The 20949-nt window shown below is 40.4% G+C and overlaps 2 protein-coding genes across 3 annotated transcripts in view; one reads left to right on the forward strand and one right to left on the reverse strand.

Annotated features, from left to right (window-relative positions):
* The window catches only part of ITIH2 (inter-alpha-trypsin inhibitor heavy chain 2), a 47168-nt gene extending 31421 nt beyond the window's left edge, over window positions 1-15747 (forward strand). Inside the window, exons 15-21 of the mRNA XM_054436466.2 lie at window positions 1393-1562; window positions 5946-6083; window positions 9408-9521; window positions 10348-10546; window positions 11057-11229; window positions 12841-12952; window positions 15436-15747. Of these exons, the coding sequence (XP_054292441.1) occupies window positions 1393-1562; window positions 5946-6083; window positions 9408-9521; window positions 10348-10546; window positions 11057-11229; window positions 12841-12952; window positions 15436-15583 (1054 nt within the window). The 3' untranslated portion in view covers window positions 15584-15747. The remainder of the gene's footprint in view (window positions 1-1392; window positions 1563-5945; window positions 6084-9407; window positions 9522-10347; window positions 10547-11056; window positions 11230-12840; window positions 12953-15435) is intronic.
* Window positions 15748-19263: 3516 nt separating this feature from the next.
* Window positions 19264-20949, reverse strand: part of KIN (Kin17 DNA and RNA binding protein) — a 36027-nt gene continuing 34341 nt past the window's right edge. The window contains exon 14 of one of the 2 annotated variants that reach the window (XR_008504895.2): window positions 19264-20751. The gene's annotated coding sequence lies outside the window, so the exon portion shown is untranslated. Of the gene's footprint in view, window positions 20755-20949 lie in introns of both variants that reach the window. The other variant, XR_008504894.2, reaches the window with a different exon arrangement.

The raw sequence follows: 20949 nt of genomic DNA on the forward strand, positions 1-20949 counted from the left end.
ACTCTCCAACATGAAAACTATATCCCCAGAGCAATGGACGGTTGACCACCTGCATCAAAATTACACAGAAGTATTTGATAAAAGTTCCCATTCCCAAGCCTCATTCCATCTATAAGATAGGATTCTCAGGAAGATGGAACAGGGTCTAGATGAGGCTGCGAAAATGAAATGCAGTTGTATGACTGAACTCACACAGAAAATCCCTGATGTCAATAAGATTAGAAGAAATACACAAGGCTGTAAACTATGACTGTGAAGTAAATGAGAAATAGCTCCCTCTCTGACAGAAGCACACTGGATGTATTTACAGTATATAGCAAATTGTTGCAGAAGTTAAATATTGATTTTAAAACAATTCCTATAAAAAGATCAGCAGTTGCTAAAGGTTGGGGAATGGGAGATACGTGAGTAGGTGGAGCACAGAGCATTTTTACTGCAGTGAAAATACTCTACATGATACTCCAACGGTGGACACCTGTCATTATGCATTTAACCAAACCCATAGAATGTACACTACCAAGGGTCAGCCACGTTAACTGTGGACTGTGCGTGATAATGATGTGTCAGCTTCTTCCGTTGTAACAAATGCACCACTCTGATGTGGGATGGATGTTGATAGTGGGGAAGGCCGTGTATATGGGGGACCGTGTGTATGCAGTGGAGACATAGAAAATCTTGATACCTTCTGCATAATTTTACTGCGAACCTAAAACTGCTCTAAAATATAAAGTTTAAAAAAAATGCCTTGGGAGCCAGATGCGTGGCTCATGCCTGTAATCCCAGCACTTTGGGAGGCCAAGACATTTGGATCGCTTGAGTCCAGGAGTTTGAGACCAGCCTGGGAAACATGGCAAAAGCCCATCTCTACAAAAAATACAAAAATTAGCTGGGTGTGGCGGCATGTGCCTGTAGTCTCAGCTACTCAGGAGGCTGAGGAAGGAGGATCTCTTGAGCCCAGGAGGTTGAGGCTGCAGGGAACCGTGATTGTGCTACTGCACTCCAGCCTGGGCAACAGGGCGAGACCTTGTCTCAAAAATAATAATAATAATAAATAAGTAAATAAATAAATAATACCTTGGGACTTAGCTAGATAAAATACTCAGCTTCTTGAAGCCAGTGAGTTCTGTTTCCCTGGTACTTTGCGGCTCCGTCCCACCCCGAGGTTGGACCCCAGCAGCGGTGGGGTGCAGGGTCGGGGAGCTGACTTGCGCTCCCCCCTCCAATGCAGCCATGCTCCATAACACCTCTACTTCTTGAATACAGAAACGCAGCCATGCTCCATAACACCTCTGCTTCTTGAATACAGAAACGCAGCCATGCTCCATAACACCTCTGCTTCTTGAATACAGAAACGCAGCCATGCTCCATAACACCTCTGCTTCTTGAATACAGAAGCCTGGCTCCTACAGCTGCCACCAAGAGAAGAATTACAAGATCGATCCTGCAGATGTCTCTAGACCACCACATTGTGACCCCACTGACCTCGCTGGTGATCGAGAACGAGGCTGGGGACGAGCGCATGCTGGCGGATGCCCCGCCCCAGGATCCCTCCTGCTGCTCAGGTCAGGGCTGCACCTGTGGGGACAAGTGGCCAGGCAGCTCTCTTGCCCTTGGGGGAAGTCCTAGTGCCTCCACTCTCTCCCACCCCAGCTCACCTCTTGCTCCCAGCCCCGGGCCCTCCTGTGCCCATGCTCTTCCTGCCAGCTGGGAGGAGGATGGATTATTGCTGTGGTCGTTGACCATTTTGCTCACAAGTTTCCCAAAGGAACCTTTGAAAACCTGTGTATCCCTTCCATCATTTTTGACATCAATATTTGAAATTTTTTATCTTAGCCTGGGCAACATAGCGAGACCCTTTCTCTAAAGAAAAATTTTTTTAATTAGCTGGGTGTGATGGTGGGCACCTGCAATCTCACCTGTTTGGGAAGCTGAAGCAGGAGGATCTCTCGAGCCCAGGAGGACCACTGCACTCCAGCCTGGGTACCGTCACATCTCACTGCAACCTCCAACTCCTGGGCAACAAATATAATTTCTATATGCAACTAACATAATTACAGTATTTTATAAATATTGACCTTTTAAAATAAAATGGTTACATCACTGTTTTCTTTTTCTTTTTCTTTTTTTTTTTTTTTTTTTGAGACAGAGTCTTGCTCTGTTGCCCAGGCTGGAGCACAGTGGCACGATCTCAGCTCACTGCAACCTCAGCCTCCCAGGTTCAAGCAATTCTCCTGCTTCAGCCTCCCAAGTAGCTGGGATTACAGGCATGTGCCACCACACCCGGCTAATTTTTTGTGTTTTTAGTAGAGACGGGGTTTCACCATGTTGGCCAGGCTGGTCTCAAACTCCTGACCTCAGGCGATCCACCTGCCTCAGCCTCCCAAAGTGCTGGGGTTACAGGCGTGAGCCACCGTGCCCGATCATATCACTGTTTTCAATATATCTAATAAAACAGAATACCTAATTGGTTACTCACTATCATTCATTTTTTAAAAATACATAAGCAAATCGTATATTACAATTATTAGAAACTGGCAGGACATGGTGGCTCATGCCTATCTATAAGAAAAAAGTTTATAAATTTTAATTTTAATTAAAAATTTAATTTAAAAATCATAACCATAAGATTCTAAGTATTCAAAATTCTCTTCTGAACTGGGTCTGATTAATATTGCTACTAGTAGCCAAGTGAGAAAAATAATATAAATAGATTCTAAATTTGATTACACGTAAGAAGTAAAACTGGAGTGGAAATAATCTATAATCTCTTACTGGGAAAAATGTGACTGAGTGTTTTTCATGTATTCATTGGTAAGTATTATTTACTAATGGATTGAAAGAGACAGGATTCAGCATCAATTCTACTTTTAAGAGAACTTGTATGGGCAGAAGTCCTGATAAATATTGGTTGGTATAGATGAGTAGATAGAAATGGCAAGTGTCTGGTTATATTGAGTTACTCGCTTATCTGAACTCTTTCATATTATATGCCAAAACATGCATATGGACCTAGCGTCCAAAAAATTTTGTATAATTTATCATCTGACAACGTGAGCCCTTCTTCAATTTTGTTGAAAGCAAAGAATTGGAAGCCCTGTGGCTTGTACAAGTATTCGCTCCTGATCATTGGAATCAGGTTTTTCGCCCTACACCAGTATTCCAATGGATGTTTTGGTTCCTGGAGGACTCTGGGGGAGGGGAGTGGAGAAGAACAGGCCTTCTGCTTGTAAACTAGGAGAAAAGGCTTTCTTTAGGAAAGAGTCTGTGTCTAAACTGAGACTCTAGAAATTGCCTTTCAAACAGTCCATGCTCTCTGAGTCCTGCAGAAAGTCTCCAGGCACCCCCAAGGGTGCACACACCCAGGGCTAGGAGACCTCAGGTTTATACGTCTCTTTCTTTTCTGTTTCTTGGGGACTGGTCCTACTGAAACATATATACATATATGATATATACACACACATGTATATATAAAATATATATTATAGATGATATATAATTATTAATATATTATAGATATATATAATTATTAATATATTATATAATATATTATATATAATTATTATATATATTCTATATAATATATACTATAAATATATAATCATATATAATATATTATGTTAATATATTATATATAATTATATATAATATATAATATAAATATATAATATATTATGTTAATACATTATATAATTATATATAATATATAATATAAATATATAATATATTATGTTAATATATTATATATAATTATATATTATATATAATATAAATATATAATATATTATGTTAATATATTATATATAATTATATATTATATATAATATAAATATATAATATATTATGTTAATATATTATCGATAATATATTACATATGAAATAGATTATCGATAATATATTACGTATGAGATAGATTATCGATAATATATTACGTATGAGATAGATTATCGATAATATATTACGTATGAGATAGATTATAGATATTATATATTACGTATGAAATAGATTATAGATATTATATATTACGTATGAAATAGATTATAGATATTATATATTACGTATGAAATAGATTATAGATATTATATATTACGTATGAAATATATTATAGATATTATATATTACGTATGAAATATATTATAGATATTATATATTACGTATGAAATATATTATAGATATATATATTACGTATGAAATATATTATATTATATATTACGTATGAAATATATTATATATTATATATTACGTATGAAATATATTATATATTATATATTACGTATGAAATATATTATATATTACATATGAAATATATTATATATTACATATGAAATATATTATATATTACATATGAAATATATTATATATTACATATGAAATATATTATATATTACATATGAAATATATTACATATGAAATATATTATATTACATATGAAATATATATTACATATAAAATATATTATATAATATATTACATATAAAATATATTATATAATATATTACATATAAAATATATTATATAATATATTACATATAAAATATATTATATATTACATATAAAATATATTATATAATATATTACATATAAAATATATTATATAATATATTACATATAAAATATATTATATATTATATATTACATATAAAATATATTATATATTATATATTACATATAAAATATATTATATATTATATATTACATATAAAATATATTATATATTATATATTACATATAAAATATATTATATATTATATATTACATATAAAATATATTATATATTATATATTACATATAAAATATATTATATATTATATATTACATATAAAATATATTATATATTATATATTACATATAAAATATATATTATATATTACATATAAAATATATATTATATATTACATATAAAATATATTTTATATATTACATATAAAATATATTTTATATATTACATATAAAATATATTATATATAATATATTACATATAAAATATATTATATATTATATATATTAGATTTAGGGGCTAAATATGCAAGTTACATGGATATATTGCATGTTACTGAGGCTTGGGGTACAAATGATCCGGTCACCCAGGTAGCGACCATGGTACTCAGCAGTTTTTCAACCCTCCCCCACACTTCCCCCTTTCCCTCCCTCTCCCTTTTAGAAGTCCCCAGTGTCTATTGTTTCCATCTTTACATCCATGTAGTACCCAGTATTGACTTCTCAATGTAGTACTCAAGGTAAGTGAGAACGTGCGGTATTTGGATTTCTGTGAAATATATTCTTAAGAACGCTTTGTACACAATGGAAGGATTTTCTGCATTTTTAATTTCATTCAAGCGTGACACCAAGTTTACTGCACTGGTCCAGGGTTCAAGGAACTCTGACTTGTAATGTCCCCGTGACAACAGCCTGGAACCTCACAGCTAAATAGATCTGGGGAGAAACGCACCCTAGATTAGTTTCTAGGCGTGGCTTGGCTTCCTCACAGTGAGGTAGCGTGGCTATCAGAAAGCAAAAAGCGGCTTTTGTTGTCATGTGAAGTCTGTCTCACCAGTAAGGAAACCTCTCTGGGAAACTAAACTGCTTGGCTTGTTTGTGAGTGAATAGGGATGGAACCAGGAATATGCCACGGTAACCTGGGCCTTCTCCCAGACTTAGCTCCCCGGCCTGCACCGGAGTCACCGGGCCCTTCCCCAGCCCTATAAAGCGGTTCCTCCCACTGCCGCCCTTGCTCAGGTTCCAGACTCCAGAGAGAACTGTATCACAGGCCTCCTCCCTCAGCAACATGCCAGAGGGAGCCCGAGAAGAGAGAACTCTGGAATAAAAACAGAGGAGAAAAACCTAAGCTGACAACATGTGGGGGTGCATAAAACAGATTCTTGACATGGTGAGCAATTTCCATGGAAACGTAAACCTAGAAACTAACAGATGCAGGTTTTTCTACACAGGGGCCCTGTATTACGGCAGCAAAGTGGCTCCAGATTCCACCCCGTCTTGGGCCAATCCTTCGCCAACGCCCGTGATCTCCATGCTGGCGCAAGGATCTCAGGTGCTAGAGTCCACGCCACCCCCACATGTGATGAGAGGTAAAGCTTCCACACTGCTTGCACGTCCCAGAACTCAGCCCACCATAATCCTGGGAAGTATTGTGTGAATGAGGCCGGGTGCAGCGGCTCACGCCTGTAATCCCAGCACTTTGGGAGGCTGAGGAGGGCAGATCACTTGAAGTCAGGAGTTGGAATCCAGCCTGGCCAACATGGGGAAACCCTGTCTGTACTAAAAATACAAAAATTAGCCGGGCGTGGTGGCAGGTGCCTGTAATCTCGGCTACTCGGGAGGTTTAGGCAGGAGAATTGCTTGCACCTGGAAGGCGGAGGTTGTAGTGAGCTGAGATTGTGCCACTGCACTCCAGCCTGGGCGACAGCGCAAGACTCTGTCTCAAAATAAAATAGGATACGATAAAATAGGATGATAAAATAGTAACTTCATCTCACCCTTAGGGCTCATCTCTAAAATTATTATTTTTGGGCCACAAGTAACTTGCTCCTTCACCTCCATTGCTGGTAGCACTTTGTACAACACTCCCACCTCCTACCCCAGCTCCGTGGGGAGTCCCATGAACCATGCAGAAGTCTCAGTTAACAGCGGCAAATGTCTGCAGCCATGCACGAGTGGGGAATCTGTGCGGAAGCTGATCGTGCTGGAGGAGCAGTTGCTTTTACTGTGCCTTTCCAACCAGCAGTTTCTGAGAGCCAGACACTACCGTGATGCCCAGGGAGTGAGCTGCTTAAACTGTGGCTTTGCAAAATAAAGCTTTTGGAGAAAATTGTTGAGATCAAGTTAATTTACTTTTAAATATTCTTCCCAGTTAAGACTGTAGTGCTTCTTCCAAGTTTCTCATCTCTGTTGTATGATGCAGTGAAAAGGATGAGGACTTCAAAGTCAGACAGTCCTGGAGACACATCTGCCCCATGACCTTGTCCATACACTGAAATCTCCCTAGGGCTCAAGCAGCCCACCTCTAAAACGGGGATGATAATACCTTCCCTGCAGGGTGGATACAAGTTTCTCCTTCCTAGTAGAAGCTCTGTTATCACTGACCAGTGTTCTGCCCATAAACCTCAGGTGCTAGGAATCTGTAACATTAGTCACGGAGGTCGTTGATCTACTTTCCGCCTGATCAAAATGTAAAGCTGTGCTGACTCATTTAAACATGATGCTTCATTTCTGTTGTCTTGAATTACGTCAACTCAGTATGGCAGCACAGATTCACTGTTGCCTATCAGAAGGTCTGATTGGCGGGATTTGAGTTAATTAAATGGCAAAACCAATCGTTGTCTTTAATAAAAGCAATTTTCTTTGAACAGAATATGTCAAACTACCATATTTGTGTAGAGGAAGAAAGAGGATATCATAATGATTGTTTAAGGTTTTTTTCGTGTTTTTTTTTTTTTTTTGAGATGGAGTTTCACTCTTGTTGCCTAGGCTGGAGTGCAATGGCTCGATCTCAGCTCACTGCAACCTCTGCCTCCCGGGTTCAAGCAATTCTCCTGCCTCAGCCTCCGGAGTAGCTGGGAGTACAGGTGCCCGCCACCATACCCGGCTAATTTTTTGTATTTTTAGTAGAGACGGGGTTTCACTATGCTGGCCAGGCTGGTCTCGAATGCCTGACCTTGTGATTCACCCACCTCAGCCTCCCAAAGTGCTGGGATTACAGGCATGAGCCACCGCACCTGGCCTGTTCTGTGTTTTTACACTGCCCTGTAGTGTCTGGCTCCAACAAAAATCAACTAACCACGTATTTGTGGACTGCAGAGCATGAACCTGGAGGTGTGAACTGAACATTTCTGGCCTGAGTGACTGCTTCAGCCACTGCAAAAGCTTCCTGTAACTCCTCTGCAAACTTTTATTAATACTGCCACCAACAACTTTCCTAAAATGAGGGTCAAGTCACGTCACATTTATTCTCAGAAACCTTTAATAGCTGCTCAACAGAATAAAGGCCCATTCTTGAGTGGCTCAGGGTCTCTGTAATCTCTACTTTTAGCTCTTTTTTTCTGCATTCTTCAAGAACCTGTCCTCTGGCCGCATTGAGTTATTTTCTAAAGAAATCATAAACTCTTCTACCTCCACTCCTTCCTCATTCTGTCCACTCAGAATAAAATCTCTTCCTCCTTAGCCTTTTGTCTTTCCCCGCTGTCCTCTGACCTTAAAGACAGTTCACAAGCCACCTCCTCCATTCAGCCTTGCTGTTTGCCTGGGGGGCACTAATCATTTTCATCTTCATTCTCACAGCATTTTACTTGAGCCATTTTTGCACCATGTACTTCATTCTATCTTACATTTGTGATTATGTCTGCCTCTTGCACTACAGTATTACTTTCTTGAAGTTACTGACCATGACTTATATTTATAGTTACACCGAACATTGCCAAATTTAGTGATTGCACATAGACTTTTTTTCCTTCACCAAATATTTGTTGAATGGTTAAATGGGAAAGAGAGGGAGAGAGAAAGGGAGAGTGGGGATGGGGGAGGGGGAGGGAGAGGTAAGGGAGGATTAGCTAAAAAAATTAGGTTCAATAACAAAAGAGTACTTTCTTGGGAGTAGCTTGATTCTTCATTGCTCTTGGAATTGAATCATATTAATCTGTATGTCAACAATAATATTGTCTACTTTGTTTTTCTGGATTGTATATGGCTCCTTAAAAAATATATCTCCAGGCCGGGTGAGGCAGCTCACACCTGTAATCCCAGCACTTTGAGAGGCTGAGATGGGTGGATCACTTGAGCTCAGGAGTTTGACACGAGCCTGGGAAACAAAGTGAGACCCCATCTCTACAAAAAATACAAAAAATTAGCTAGACATGGTGGCACGTGGATGTTGCCCCAGCTACTCAGGAAGCTGAGCTGGGAGGATCACTTGAGCCTGGCAGGTCAAGGCTGCAGTGAGCCGTGATTGCGACATTGCACTCCAGCCTGGGTGACAGAGGGAGATCCTGTCTCAAAAAACACCCAACTCTATTTTTCTGTCTACACACACATTCACACATACATGTGTGTATGTTTCTTATATTTGTGGGTGCATATTTGTGTGTATTTCTTATTCCTTAGGTCTTTCTTATTCATTTTTTATCTCTAGCATCTAGTCTAGTGCATACATTTTTAGCTACAAAATAAATATCCACTATATTTGTAAAATAACGTAGGGTTCTGATGAAGGCTCCATGACAAAGGGACAATGGAGTATGAACCACTGGGTCCCCAAGGCCTGAAGGAGTACCGAGCATATAGGAGAAGCACAATAAATATTTCTTCTGATTAAATTAAAGATGTTCAGGAATGACAAAGGGCTCAAAATCATCTTCCTTTTAATGATTTTGTTTACGTTTTCTTTGTATATTTTCCAGTTGAAAATGACCCACATTTCATCATTTATCTACCAAAAAGCCAAAAGAACATTTGTTTCAATATTGACTCAGAACCTGGAAAAATCCTCAACCTGGTTTCTGACCCAGAATCAGGTAAAATAAAAATAAATTATATTTGCATTAGACAATTAGGTCATTGTCATGCTTTCCTGTCACTGCCTGGGATTTCTTTCTTTCTCAGCTTAATAGAAGTTCTATATATTTCAGTGATGTTAGTGAGAAGTTAAATTATAAATATATTCTTAACTATTTTGAACCATTATAGTTCAAAATATATACTCTGTCTCTGAGTATGAACTAGCAGATCTTGTTATGATATAAATAATTTAAATATGAGCCAGGGATGGTGGCTTACACCTGCAATCCCAGCACTTTGGGAGGCCGAGGTGGGCGGATCATCTGAGGTCAAGAGTTCGAGACCAGCCTGGTCAAAATGACGAAACCCCCCCCCCCCACTACTAAAAATACAAGAACAATTAGCCAGGCGTGGTGGTACACACCTGTAATCCCTGCTACTCAGGAGGCTGAGGCAGGAGAACTGCTTGAACCCGGGAGGTGGAGGTTGCAGTGAGCCAAGATCACACCACTGCACTCCAGCCTGAGTGACAGAGTGAGACTCTGTCTCAAAAACAACAACAACAAAAAATTTAAATACTATATGATAGTAAATTATTTAAATTAAATTTTATAAACTGACAAATTTTATAACTGATATAAAATTAAATTAAACTTTATAACTGTTATATTAAAATATGTTATAAAATAAGAATCACAAAGAAGAAAATGTTAATGTAAATCTTGAAGCAAAATTATAATAATTTTCCAATATTGCCATGTTTTTATAAATTTGAATTATAGTACCCACACATGCAAAATAAATGGCACACAAGAGAAAACGTCATTTTTTTCTTTCCTGTAGGAATTGTAGTCAATGGTCAGCTTGTTGGTGCCAAGAAGCCCAACAATGGAAAACTAAGCACATATTTTGGAAAACTGGGATTTTATTTCCAAAGTGAAGACATAAAAATAGAAATCAGCACTGAGACCATCACCCTGAGCCGTGGTTCTAGCACATTCGCCTTGTCCTGGTCCGACACGGCTCAAGTCATGAATCAGAGGCAAGTATGATTCCATCTGAACTTGGGCCTGTCCGTGACACATGACTGCATAAATAAATCCAGGCATCAGTGACATCAACATTAAAAAAAATCATCATTTTAAACATAAGGAAGTTGAGGTTCAGAAAAATTGTTCTCACTCCCTACTCTGTTCCTGGCAGTGGGCACTGTGTGTTTTTGGTCACCGTTGGGTCCCAGGACCTAGTCTAGTGCCTGGCGTCAGTAAACACTCACTGTGTATGTGCTGATCAGTGAACGAATCCACCAGCTGAAATCCATACCGACTCTATCGCACAGTGAGCTCCAAACGCCATGATTTGTGTCCTCTGCGTAGAAGCTTCCCAATGAGTATCTGTTAATCCATCATTTATCTATAAACTGTTGCGAGCGCTTAGATAACTAGCAGAATTGTCTGGGAGGAGTGAAGAGTTCATATTAGGGGTGAGAAGAATGACTTTCTCAAAAGGTCTCTTCTGGAATGGTTTAATTCCACTTGAACTTTCACACCAGGGTGCAGATCTCAGTGAAGAAAGAAAAAGTGGTAACTATCACCCTGGATAAAGAGATGTCCTTTTCTGTTTTACTTCATCGTGTTTGGAAGAAGCATCCCGTCAATGTTGACTTTCTGGGAATCTACATACCCCCTACAAACAAGTTTTCACCTAAAGCCCACGGACTAATAGGTAAAGTGTCTATTGACCATCTGACAAGGGTGGGGCCACTCTAATTCTTCAGCAGCTTTGGCTGACAGTGGTTACAAATTGAGGACATGGCAGGTGTGGACTCATGAGCACAGAGGACTAACATAGCAGTGTGGGGTCACTCGGGAATGTGACAGCCAGGACCTTTTGCCATTCCAGACAAGATTGTCCAGGGCCAGGATTTCGGCATCACAAACTGGGCAAGTTAAGAGAAGGGACAGACACATTTTAAGTTTTATGTTGAAGATTTTTTTCTAACTGAAGCAAGGTGAACCCATTTAGGACTTCTGTGATAACAAGCAGAACACCCTGGACAACTGTCCCTAGTATTTTAAGAAGGGCTCAAATATAAAGCCTGTGACATCACAAACAAACCTTCTTCCTGTGATCTGAACTATGCTCTCAGGTGCTCACCTCACTCTCCTGCCATCAGGGTGCTCCATTTACTTACAATCCACTAGACCAACCTCATGTATAAAATGACCATGAGCTCCAGGCATGGTGGCTTGTGCCTGTAATCCCAGCACTTTAGAAGGCCTGGGCAGGTGGATTTGCTTGTGAAGTTCAAGACCAGCCTGGGCACCCCATCTCTACCAAAACATTAGAAAATAAAAATAATTAGCAGGGTATGGTGGATCCTGCCTGGAGTCACAGCTACTCAGGAAGCTGAGGTGGAATCGCTTGAGCCCAGGAATTGGAGGCTACAGTGAGCTGTGACTGTGCCACTGTGCTCCAGCCTGGGTGATAGAGGGAGACTCCATCTCTTAAATTAATTAATTAATTAATTTATGAGATGGAGTTTCTCTCTTGTTGCCCAGGCTGGAGTGCAATGGCACAACCTTGGCTCACCACAACCTCCGCCTCCCCGGTTCATGCGATTCTCTTCCTTCAGCCTCCCGAGTAGCTGGGATTACAGGCATGCACCACCACGCCTGGCTAATTTTGTATTTTTAGTAGAGACGGGGTTTCTCCATGTTGGTCAGGCTGGTCTCGAACTCCCAACCTCAGGTGATCCACCCACCTCGGCCTCCCAAAGTGCTGGGATTACTGGTGTGAGCCACCGCGCCCAGCCCCATCTCTTAAATTAAAAAAAAAAAGGCTGTGAGTAGTGGCTCACACCTGTAATCCCAGCACTTTGGGAGGCTGAGGTGGGCCGATCGCTTGAGTCCAGGAGTTCAAGATCAACCTGTGCAACATGGTGAAACCCTGTCTCTACAAAAAATTAGCCAGGTGTAGTTGCTCGTGCCTGTGGTCCCAGCTACTTGGGAGGCTGAGGTGGGAAGGACATTTGAGCCCAGGAGGTGGAGGTTGCAGTGAGCCAAGATAGCACCACTGCACTCCAGCCTGGGCAACAGAGGGAGATCCTGCCTCAAATAAAATAAAAATAAAAATAAAAAAAAGATGGTGAGCAGCACAAATGTGCTCCCAGGAAGGACCCTCCCTCCCGTCACCATTCCTTTTTCCTCTCAGCTTGTCTTTCCAACCTAGAAATCCTGGAGGGAGGAACGAAAGGTAGCATGGAGCCAATCACGAGCCTGTCTTTTTATTTAACTATGATTACATGTCAATCAATGTCTGATTCTGTTTCACTAGGCCAGTTCATGCAGGAGCCAAAGATACACATCTTCAATGAGAGACCGGGAAAGAACCCCGAGAAGCCAGAGGCTAGCATGGAAGTGAAGGGGCAGAAGCTGATCGTCACCAGGTAGGCCTTGGGCGTAAGGACAGTGACGAAAAGGCCTTGTATTAGAATTAGACCCACACAGCAAAATAGAGGAGCAAAGAAAAAGTGTCATAGGCACTACCTACATCACACTAAGCAGTTCATTAGGAATAGACGCACACAGCATTCGCATAAGGACACTTCTGATATCCCACCTTAAATGCAAATAATGACTGGGTATCTAGGGTCATGCAATGCCAAGATTAACTAACCTGTTGTTCTCATCTTCATACTTTAGAAGCCCTCACAAGAGCTTCACAAGTTGGATAACCGGACACGTTGATCAAAGGAGAGAATCATAAAACACCTGTTACCATAGTGCTGCAGAATGAATGTAGATTTTTATATCAAGCTAGAGTTTTCCTTTTGCACACGGATCTCTGACTGCTTTTTTTGTAGCTTTTCTTACACAAACCACCCCCATATGCTTCATCTGAAGTGAGAACTTAGACGCTCGTAACGCATTCTGAGTGTAAAAGTCCTACAAATCTTGATATTTTTTCCCAGTTCTTTACAGTTGTCTCACCCATACCAAATTTGATACCGTTTTAAAGCAGCTTACCCCTTTTTAGAGTTTTTACAAAGCAGCCAACTTTGCTTGATTAGAAAGCATTCTTCACGCACACAAATGTCACTGGCTTTGACATACTTAATTAAACCATAACATTACAATGATAACCATAAAATTGTAGTCGGAAGTATTGCCACGAAAGTAGATTTGTGAACTGAAACAATGGATTCTTAGTGAATACACCATTCAATTAGTATCAGTTTCTGGGAGGAACGAGGTACCGACAGGAATCAGTGAGCATGTGTCACGAAAGCAATGGTGAGCACAAATTAATAATGCTAATATTAAGTTATCTGAGGTCGGTAGAAGGGCATTTACTGCCAGCCATGGTGGCTCATGCCTGTAATCCCAATGCTTTGAGAGGCCAGTGTGGGAGGATCACTTGAGACCAAGAGTTCAAGACCAGCCTGGGAAACATAGTAAGACTCCATCTCTACAAAAATAAAAATAAATATAAAAATAATTAGCCAGGTGTAGTAGATTCTGCCTATAGCCCCAGCTACTCAGGAGGCTGAGGTGGGAGGATCCGTTGAGCCCAGGAGTTCGAGGCTGAAGTGAGTTATGATTGTGCCTCTGCACTCCAGCCTGGGTAACACAGTGAGACCTGTGTCATAAATAAATACATAATATATAAATAGGCCAGGCGCAGTGGCTCACGCCTGTAATCCCAGCACTTTGCAAGGCCCGGGCGGGTGGATCACCTGAGGTCAGGAGTTCAAGACCATCTTGCCAACATGTTGAAACCCCCCCATCTCTACTAAAAATACAAAAACTAGCTGGGTGTGGTGGCAGGCGCCTGTAATCCCAGCTACTCGGGAGGCTGAGGTAGGAGAATCGCTTGAACCCGGGAGGCAGAGGTTGCAGTGAGCGGAGATAGCACCACTGCACTCCAGCCTGACTCCATCTCATAAAATATGTATATATATTTATATATACATATATAAATAAATGTATGTATACATATATATATTTACTATAATGACAAAAAGTAAATGCTGGGCCTCCATTTGGTCCAGTGCAAGCACCTCGTGGTTCATAACTGAAACTGAGCTGTTCCATGGGCTGGGCACACTGATACTTTTAAGTCTCATTCACGCAACGTACCAGATCCTTAACAAATTGTTGGCTACTTTGCCCTTCAAGTGGAGGACATGAATCTGCTCAGAAACAGCAGGTATCACCCTTAAACACAGAGAAAGTGCAGTTAAGAGGTGCCGCCAATGCATTGTTTTTTTATTTTTATTTTTTTCAATGACAGAGTCTTGCTCTGTCGCCCAGGCTGGAGTGCAGTGACGTGATCTTGGCTCACTGCAACCTCCACCTCCCGGGTTCAAGCAATTCTCTTGCCTCAGCCTCCCGAGTAGCTGGGACTACAGGTGTACACCACCACGCCCAGGTAATTTTTCTTTTAATCTTTGGTAGAGACAGGGTTTCACCATGTTGGCCAGGCTGGTCTTGAACTCCTGGCCTCAAGTGATCCGCCCACCTCAGCCTCTCAAAGCGCTGAGATTACAGGCGTGAGCCACCATGCCTGGCTGCTGACTCATTCTTTAAGTGACCTGTGAGGTCAGCCTCAACACTGTGGAGTCTCGTTCCTGCCTTCTTTCCATTGGCTACTGTTTCCCTTGCTGGAAAAGCCCATATGGGTCAACTCTAAGGGTTCTTTGAGTTCTCTAAGGAAGCTCCACTGATTCTCTGTCCATCCAACACCAAGCCCCAGACTTGGTGTTTCTTTTTCACATGACTTGGGGAGCAGCGATAGGTGGGGAGGCGGCAGATGTGGTGACAGAAGGAACACGAAGAACAGCAAGGAAAAGAGGGGGTCTTGTGTCTAGAGGTGCCCGGCCAGCCGTCCCTCAGTCTCCCCCTAACCACGTGCCTTGCTTCCTTACAGGGGCTTACAGAAAGACTACAGAACGGATCTAGTGTTTGGAACGGACGTTACCTGCTGGTTTGTGCACAACAGTGGAAAAGGATTCATCGACGGGCACTACAAGGATTACTTCATGCCTCAGCTCTACAGCTTTCTCAAACGGCCTTAAAGGTTTATAGTTTGGGAAATTATGTATATTAATATACATCTTTCCCCTGTCACTTTTGCAGATATTCTTCGGTTTGAATAATTAAAATGAACCAGATATCAGGGTGGTTTATAAAGCCTGTAAACACAACTGAAGAAAATAAACACTTTACAAATGAGCTTTTAGGATTTTGTTGCATTTTTAGATGCCGAAGTGTGTGGATCAAGGTGGTGCCGAGCCAAGCCAGCATCTGGACAGAGCCTTAAATTTGGTGTTTACTGTGATCATTTATTAATATCTTTTCTTTCTTTTTCTTCAGACAAGGTCTCTCTCTGTTGCCCAGGTTGGAGCGCAGTGGCGTGATCATGGCTCACTGCAGCCTCAACCTGGGCACAAGCAATCCTCTCACTTCAACCTCCCTAGCAGCTGGGACTACAGGTGCATGTCACCATGCCTAGCTCATTTTTATTTTTTGCAGAGACAAGGTCTCACTATGTTGCCCAGGCTGGTCTCAAACTCCTGGGCTCAAGTGATTCTCCTGCCTCGGCCTTCCAAAGTGCTGGGACTACAGGTGTGAGCCACCATGCCCAGCTGATCATTTCACTGCTGTTCAGTCTCAGGTCCCCAACCTTGCAGATAGCGTCCATTTTTACACTGCTAGTGACATGGGAAGTACGATTATGAGAGGGTTATATGGTGAGCATAGAATACGAATGGGGGATCAATACCTTGATCTTAGGTGCTTTGTAGAGATTTATACTAAAGCCCTGTTACCCTCTGTAGAGATTTATACTAAAACAAGGATAGCCTTGCTATGGTGCCTGTGATAGCCCAGTATTTTTAGCCAAGATTCTCTTCATAGTGTTGGTCCCTGGGTCCCTTTTGAGTTTATGAGGCCTGGATTAGCCATAATTCTCCAGAAAAACAGAACCCATAGGAGATTTACAATAAGGACTGGCTCATGCGATTATGGAGACTTGTAAATCCAAAATCGGCAGAGTAGGCTGATGGTACAGGAGACCCAGGCAGGAGCCAGTGTTCCAGTTCCAAAGCCATCAGGCAGGACGAGCTGATGCTACAGATGAAGTTCGAAGGCCGTACACTAGAGGATCCTCTCTGACTTGGGGACGTCAGCATTTTTGTTCTATTCAGGCCTTCGACTGATTAGACGAGGCCCACGCACATAAGGGAGGGTGATTTGCTTTACTTTTTTTTTTTTTTTTTCCCCTAAGATGGAGTCTCGCTTTGTTGCCCAGGCTGTAGCACAGGGGCGCAATCTCTGCTCACTGCAACCTCCACCTCCTGGGTTCAAGTGATCCTCCTGCCTCAGCCTCCCAAGTAGCTGGGATTACAGGCGTGAGCCACCATGCCCAGCCCCACTGGAGTTTTTGTTGCTCCCAAATTCTGCACATATTTAAAGTCGCTCAGGATGTTACCTCAGATGGCTAATTATACACACTGTTAATGTTGCTAAATGAATTCTGAATCATAGTTCCAAATTCTCTGGAAGCCCTCTGTGTCTGTGAATCAAGTTTCACACAAATTTAATATACCTTGAACACAGCATCTTTTTTAGTACTTCTGGTAGAACTGTTATTTCATTTGCATTTAAACCATTTCTGAGTAATACCACTTACATGCTAAATCTTATATTAGACTTTATTTCCAAATAAAGTAGTAAATTATGTTCTAACAAAAGGCCGATGACATTTAAGGCAGAACAAAATAAGCAACAAATTTAAAGCGAAACTAGGTTACTTTATGCTGTCTGCATTTGTATAGTGGATTTTGGTGCTAAGATGCAAGTCTGAACCACTGTAATTCTGTGCTTTGCTGTGTTTACAACTTTCCTTAAAAAATCAACTCCTAAAATGAACGTATTTTCAAAAGTCAAATTGGTGAACTTGCACTTTAAAAAAGCCTTTTAAAGGCACATTTTTATGAATCTTCCTTTCCATAATCTGGTAAAAATCATTTTTCATTTTAGAGGCAAAACTCTTTTTTTGGACATATCCAACCCATATTTGAAAAAGCAAGTGAGCACCTCTAAACCTAATTGCAAAATCTTAAGGAAATGTGATTGTTTCTAAAAGCTAAAGATTACTGGCCGGGCGTGGTGCCTCATGCCTATAATCCCAGCACTTTGGGAGGCCAAGGCAGGAGCATCACTGGAGGCCAGGAGTTCAAGACCAGCCTAGGCAACATAGTGAGACTCCCATCTCTTTATAAAAATAAATAAAAATAAAGATAACTTTAGCGCTGAGGAGGTAAAAAGCACTACCTCCTAGTTTTCTTCTTCTATAAGAAGTGCTCACCTATGGTACACTTTTGAAAAATCTACTGCATCTTTTCCATTTCCTATTTCAAAAATAGAAAAATATTAAATATTAGAATGCTAATATTCAACATAAACTTCAAAAGTGAGATTTTAGCATTAACTCCGTTATTTGGTTAAAATCTTGAATTTAAAACTTCTACCAGTATTTTATGTGTGTACAGTGGTCTTAAAAGTAATAATGAAAATCTTGGAGTGTACATTTATATGCGGTAATAGAGTTCTATCAAAAGAAACTGCAGCTTTAAAGGATCACTTGCTACCATCAAGTGGCATCTTCTCTTTAGCCTTATCCCAATTGAAGGAGATAGAAGTGACTCCAAAGGCCCAGTAAAAGCAAAGTAAAAATTACCTGGCCATCTAGGTACATAGAGATGCTTGTATGCTATAAGAACTTAGTGTTATTTTTCTTAACTCTTTCACACTGGCTGAGTCTACTTCTTGCTAACTTTTCCCAAAATAACCACAGAAGAGAAAACAAAAACCCCCAGGATGGCTCCCTTAAGTGGCATAATTATTCAGTTATCTAATTAACATTTCTAGGGTCACTGCAGTCAATCTAATGACTAACTTATAATCAAGGCTGATCATATTCTGGCTGGGTGCGGTGGCTCACGTCTGTAATCCCAGCACTCTGGGAGGCCGAGGCAGGCAGATCACCTGAGGTCAGGAGATCGAGACCAGCCTGACCAACATGGCGAAACCATGTCTCTACTAAAAATACAAAAATTAGCTGGGCGTGGTAGCATGCACCTGTAATCCCAGCTACTCAGGACACTGAGGCAGGAGAATCGCTTAAACCCAGGAGACAGAGGTTGCAGTGGGCCAAGATTGCGCCACTGCACTCCAGCCTGGTCAACAGAGTGGGACGCTGTCTCAAAAAAAAAAAAAAAAAAAAAAAGGCTGATCATATTCTAATCCTGTGATTCCATCTTACCCAAGTAGGAACTGAGGTGTATACTGGTATCAGTGAACAGTTTCTCAGGCCCAGCAGCCAGGGCAGATTTTCAAGTAGCTGCCATACATGATCAAGTTTCTCTTACTGGCCTATCATTTCATTTGATTATCATTGAACACTGTCTGTCAATTCCTATAACACATACCTTGGGTCTCTACCTGCTTCTCACTCGTATCTCCAGTACCTAGTACAATGGCTTACCTACTGAAGGCACTCCATAAATGCTGGCTGAATGAATCTGATGCAATCATGTCAGAAAAAACTGAAACTGAGAGGCAGTTAGAGGTAGATGCCAGAAGACAAAGGAAAAATCAGCAAATGAGATTTAATGAGATTCTAATGAAGAAAATAGGGAATTTGGTCTCTCAGGACAACAAAACCAACAATTTGATACGACCTCAAGTCAGCTGTTAAAAAAGAATAGCTTAAAACAAAATGAGAAGACAAGCCACTGACTGACAGAAAATATTTGCAAAAGACATATTTGATAAAGAACACAACTGAAATATACAAAGAACTCTTAAAATTCAACAATAAGAAAATGAATAACCCCAATTAAATAATGGGCAAAAAACCTGAAAGACATCTCACCAAAGAAGATATACAGGTGGCAAATAAGCACATGAAAAGATGCTCCACATCATACTTCATCAAAGAAATGCAAATTAAAGCAACGACAAGATCCCATTGTACACCTATTAGGACGGCCAAAATCCAACACTGACAACGTCAAATGCTGGTGGAGATGCGGAGCAACAGGGACTCTCATTCATTGCTTGTTTGAATACAAAATGGTACAGTCACTCTGGAAGACAGTTTGGTAGTTTCTCAGAAGACTCCTGGCATATGATCCAGCAATTGTGCTCTTTGGTCTTTACATAAATAAGTTAAAAACGTCTATCCACAAAGAACCTACATACAGATGTTTGTAGCAGCTTTATTCATAATTTCCAAACCTTGTAAGCAACCAAGATATCCTTCAGTAGGTGAGTGCATAAACTGTGGTGCTCAGACAACAGAATATTATTCAGTGCTAAACACTATCGAGCCACAAAAACCTAACTAAAACAACATGGAGGAACCTTACATGCATATGTTCTACTAGGTGAAAGAAGCAAATCTGAAAAAGCTACACTCTGTATGACTCCAACTATATGAGCTTCGATGGAGACAAAACTAGGGAGACAGTAAAAAGATCAGTGGTCAGCAGGGATTTGGGGAGAGACAGGGAACAGGCAGAACGCAGGAAACTTCTAGGGCAGTGAAACTCTTCTGTGTGATACTACAGTGGCAGATATATGTCATACATTTGTCAAAACCCACAGAGACTGCTCTAAAAAGTAAACTCTATGTTTGAGAAAAAGAAAAATAGCTTATGATGCTTCAAAAATAAAAGTCTAATATGAGACCTGTTGTTAGTTATCTGCAGTCATTTTGCTTAGCATAAACTCTATCAAGCTCTACAAACTCAGAGAGAAAAAACTACTGTCAAGTCTATAATTGTATTTTTATGCTTCAGATATTTTTTATTGAATTTAACCTCAAGTATGCTACTTCATTTCATTCTGAAATAATTTCAGGAAGACGTTGGAGAATTAAATGTGGGAGGCAGACATGAAACATTTTTTCTCTGAAGAAAACCACCGAGTTGATTCCAAACTTACATATTTGGGGGAGGCATATGTAATTTGTCAGGTTTTACTCATCACTATTTGTTATCAGGGAGAACCATTCTCCTTTTCGAAATTCTTCAGACCAGATTCTTAGCAGTCCAGGCTCAACTTCTTGGCTCCATTTCTGGACATGACCACTCACTGCCATTTATTCAATACCTACTATGTGCTGGACTTCATGTCTGATGCTTTATATGTATTCTCTGTAGGTCTCACATCAACCCTGCTGAAAAACATTTTGACAATTTATACATTAAAAACATCGCAATTCAAGAACATTAACATTCTAATATTACAAAGCTAATGAACAGAACTGCCAGAATTTGATCTAAAGACTGCCCACACCCAAAACCCAGTTGCTTTCCATAATGTGCTGTCAAGTTACTTTGGAAAAACCTTAATTCATCCCTGAAGAACATTT

This window comes from Pongo pygmaeus, chromosome 8 (assembly GCF_028885625.2).
Source record: "Pongo pygmaeus isolate AG05252 chromosome 8, NHGRI_mPonPyg2-v2.0_pri, whole genome shotgun sequence".
NCBI classification, from domain to species: domain Eukaryota; kingdom Metazoa; phylum Chordata; class Mammalia; order Primates; family Hominidae; genus Pongo; species Pongo pygmaeus.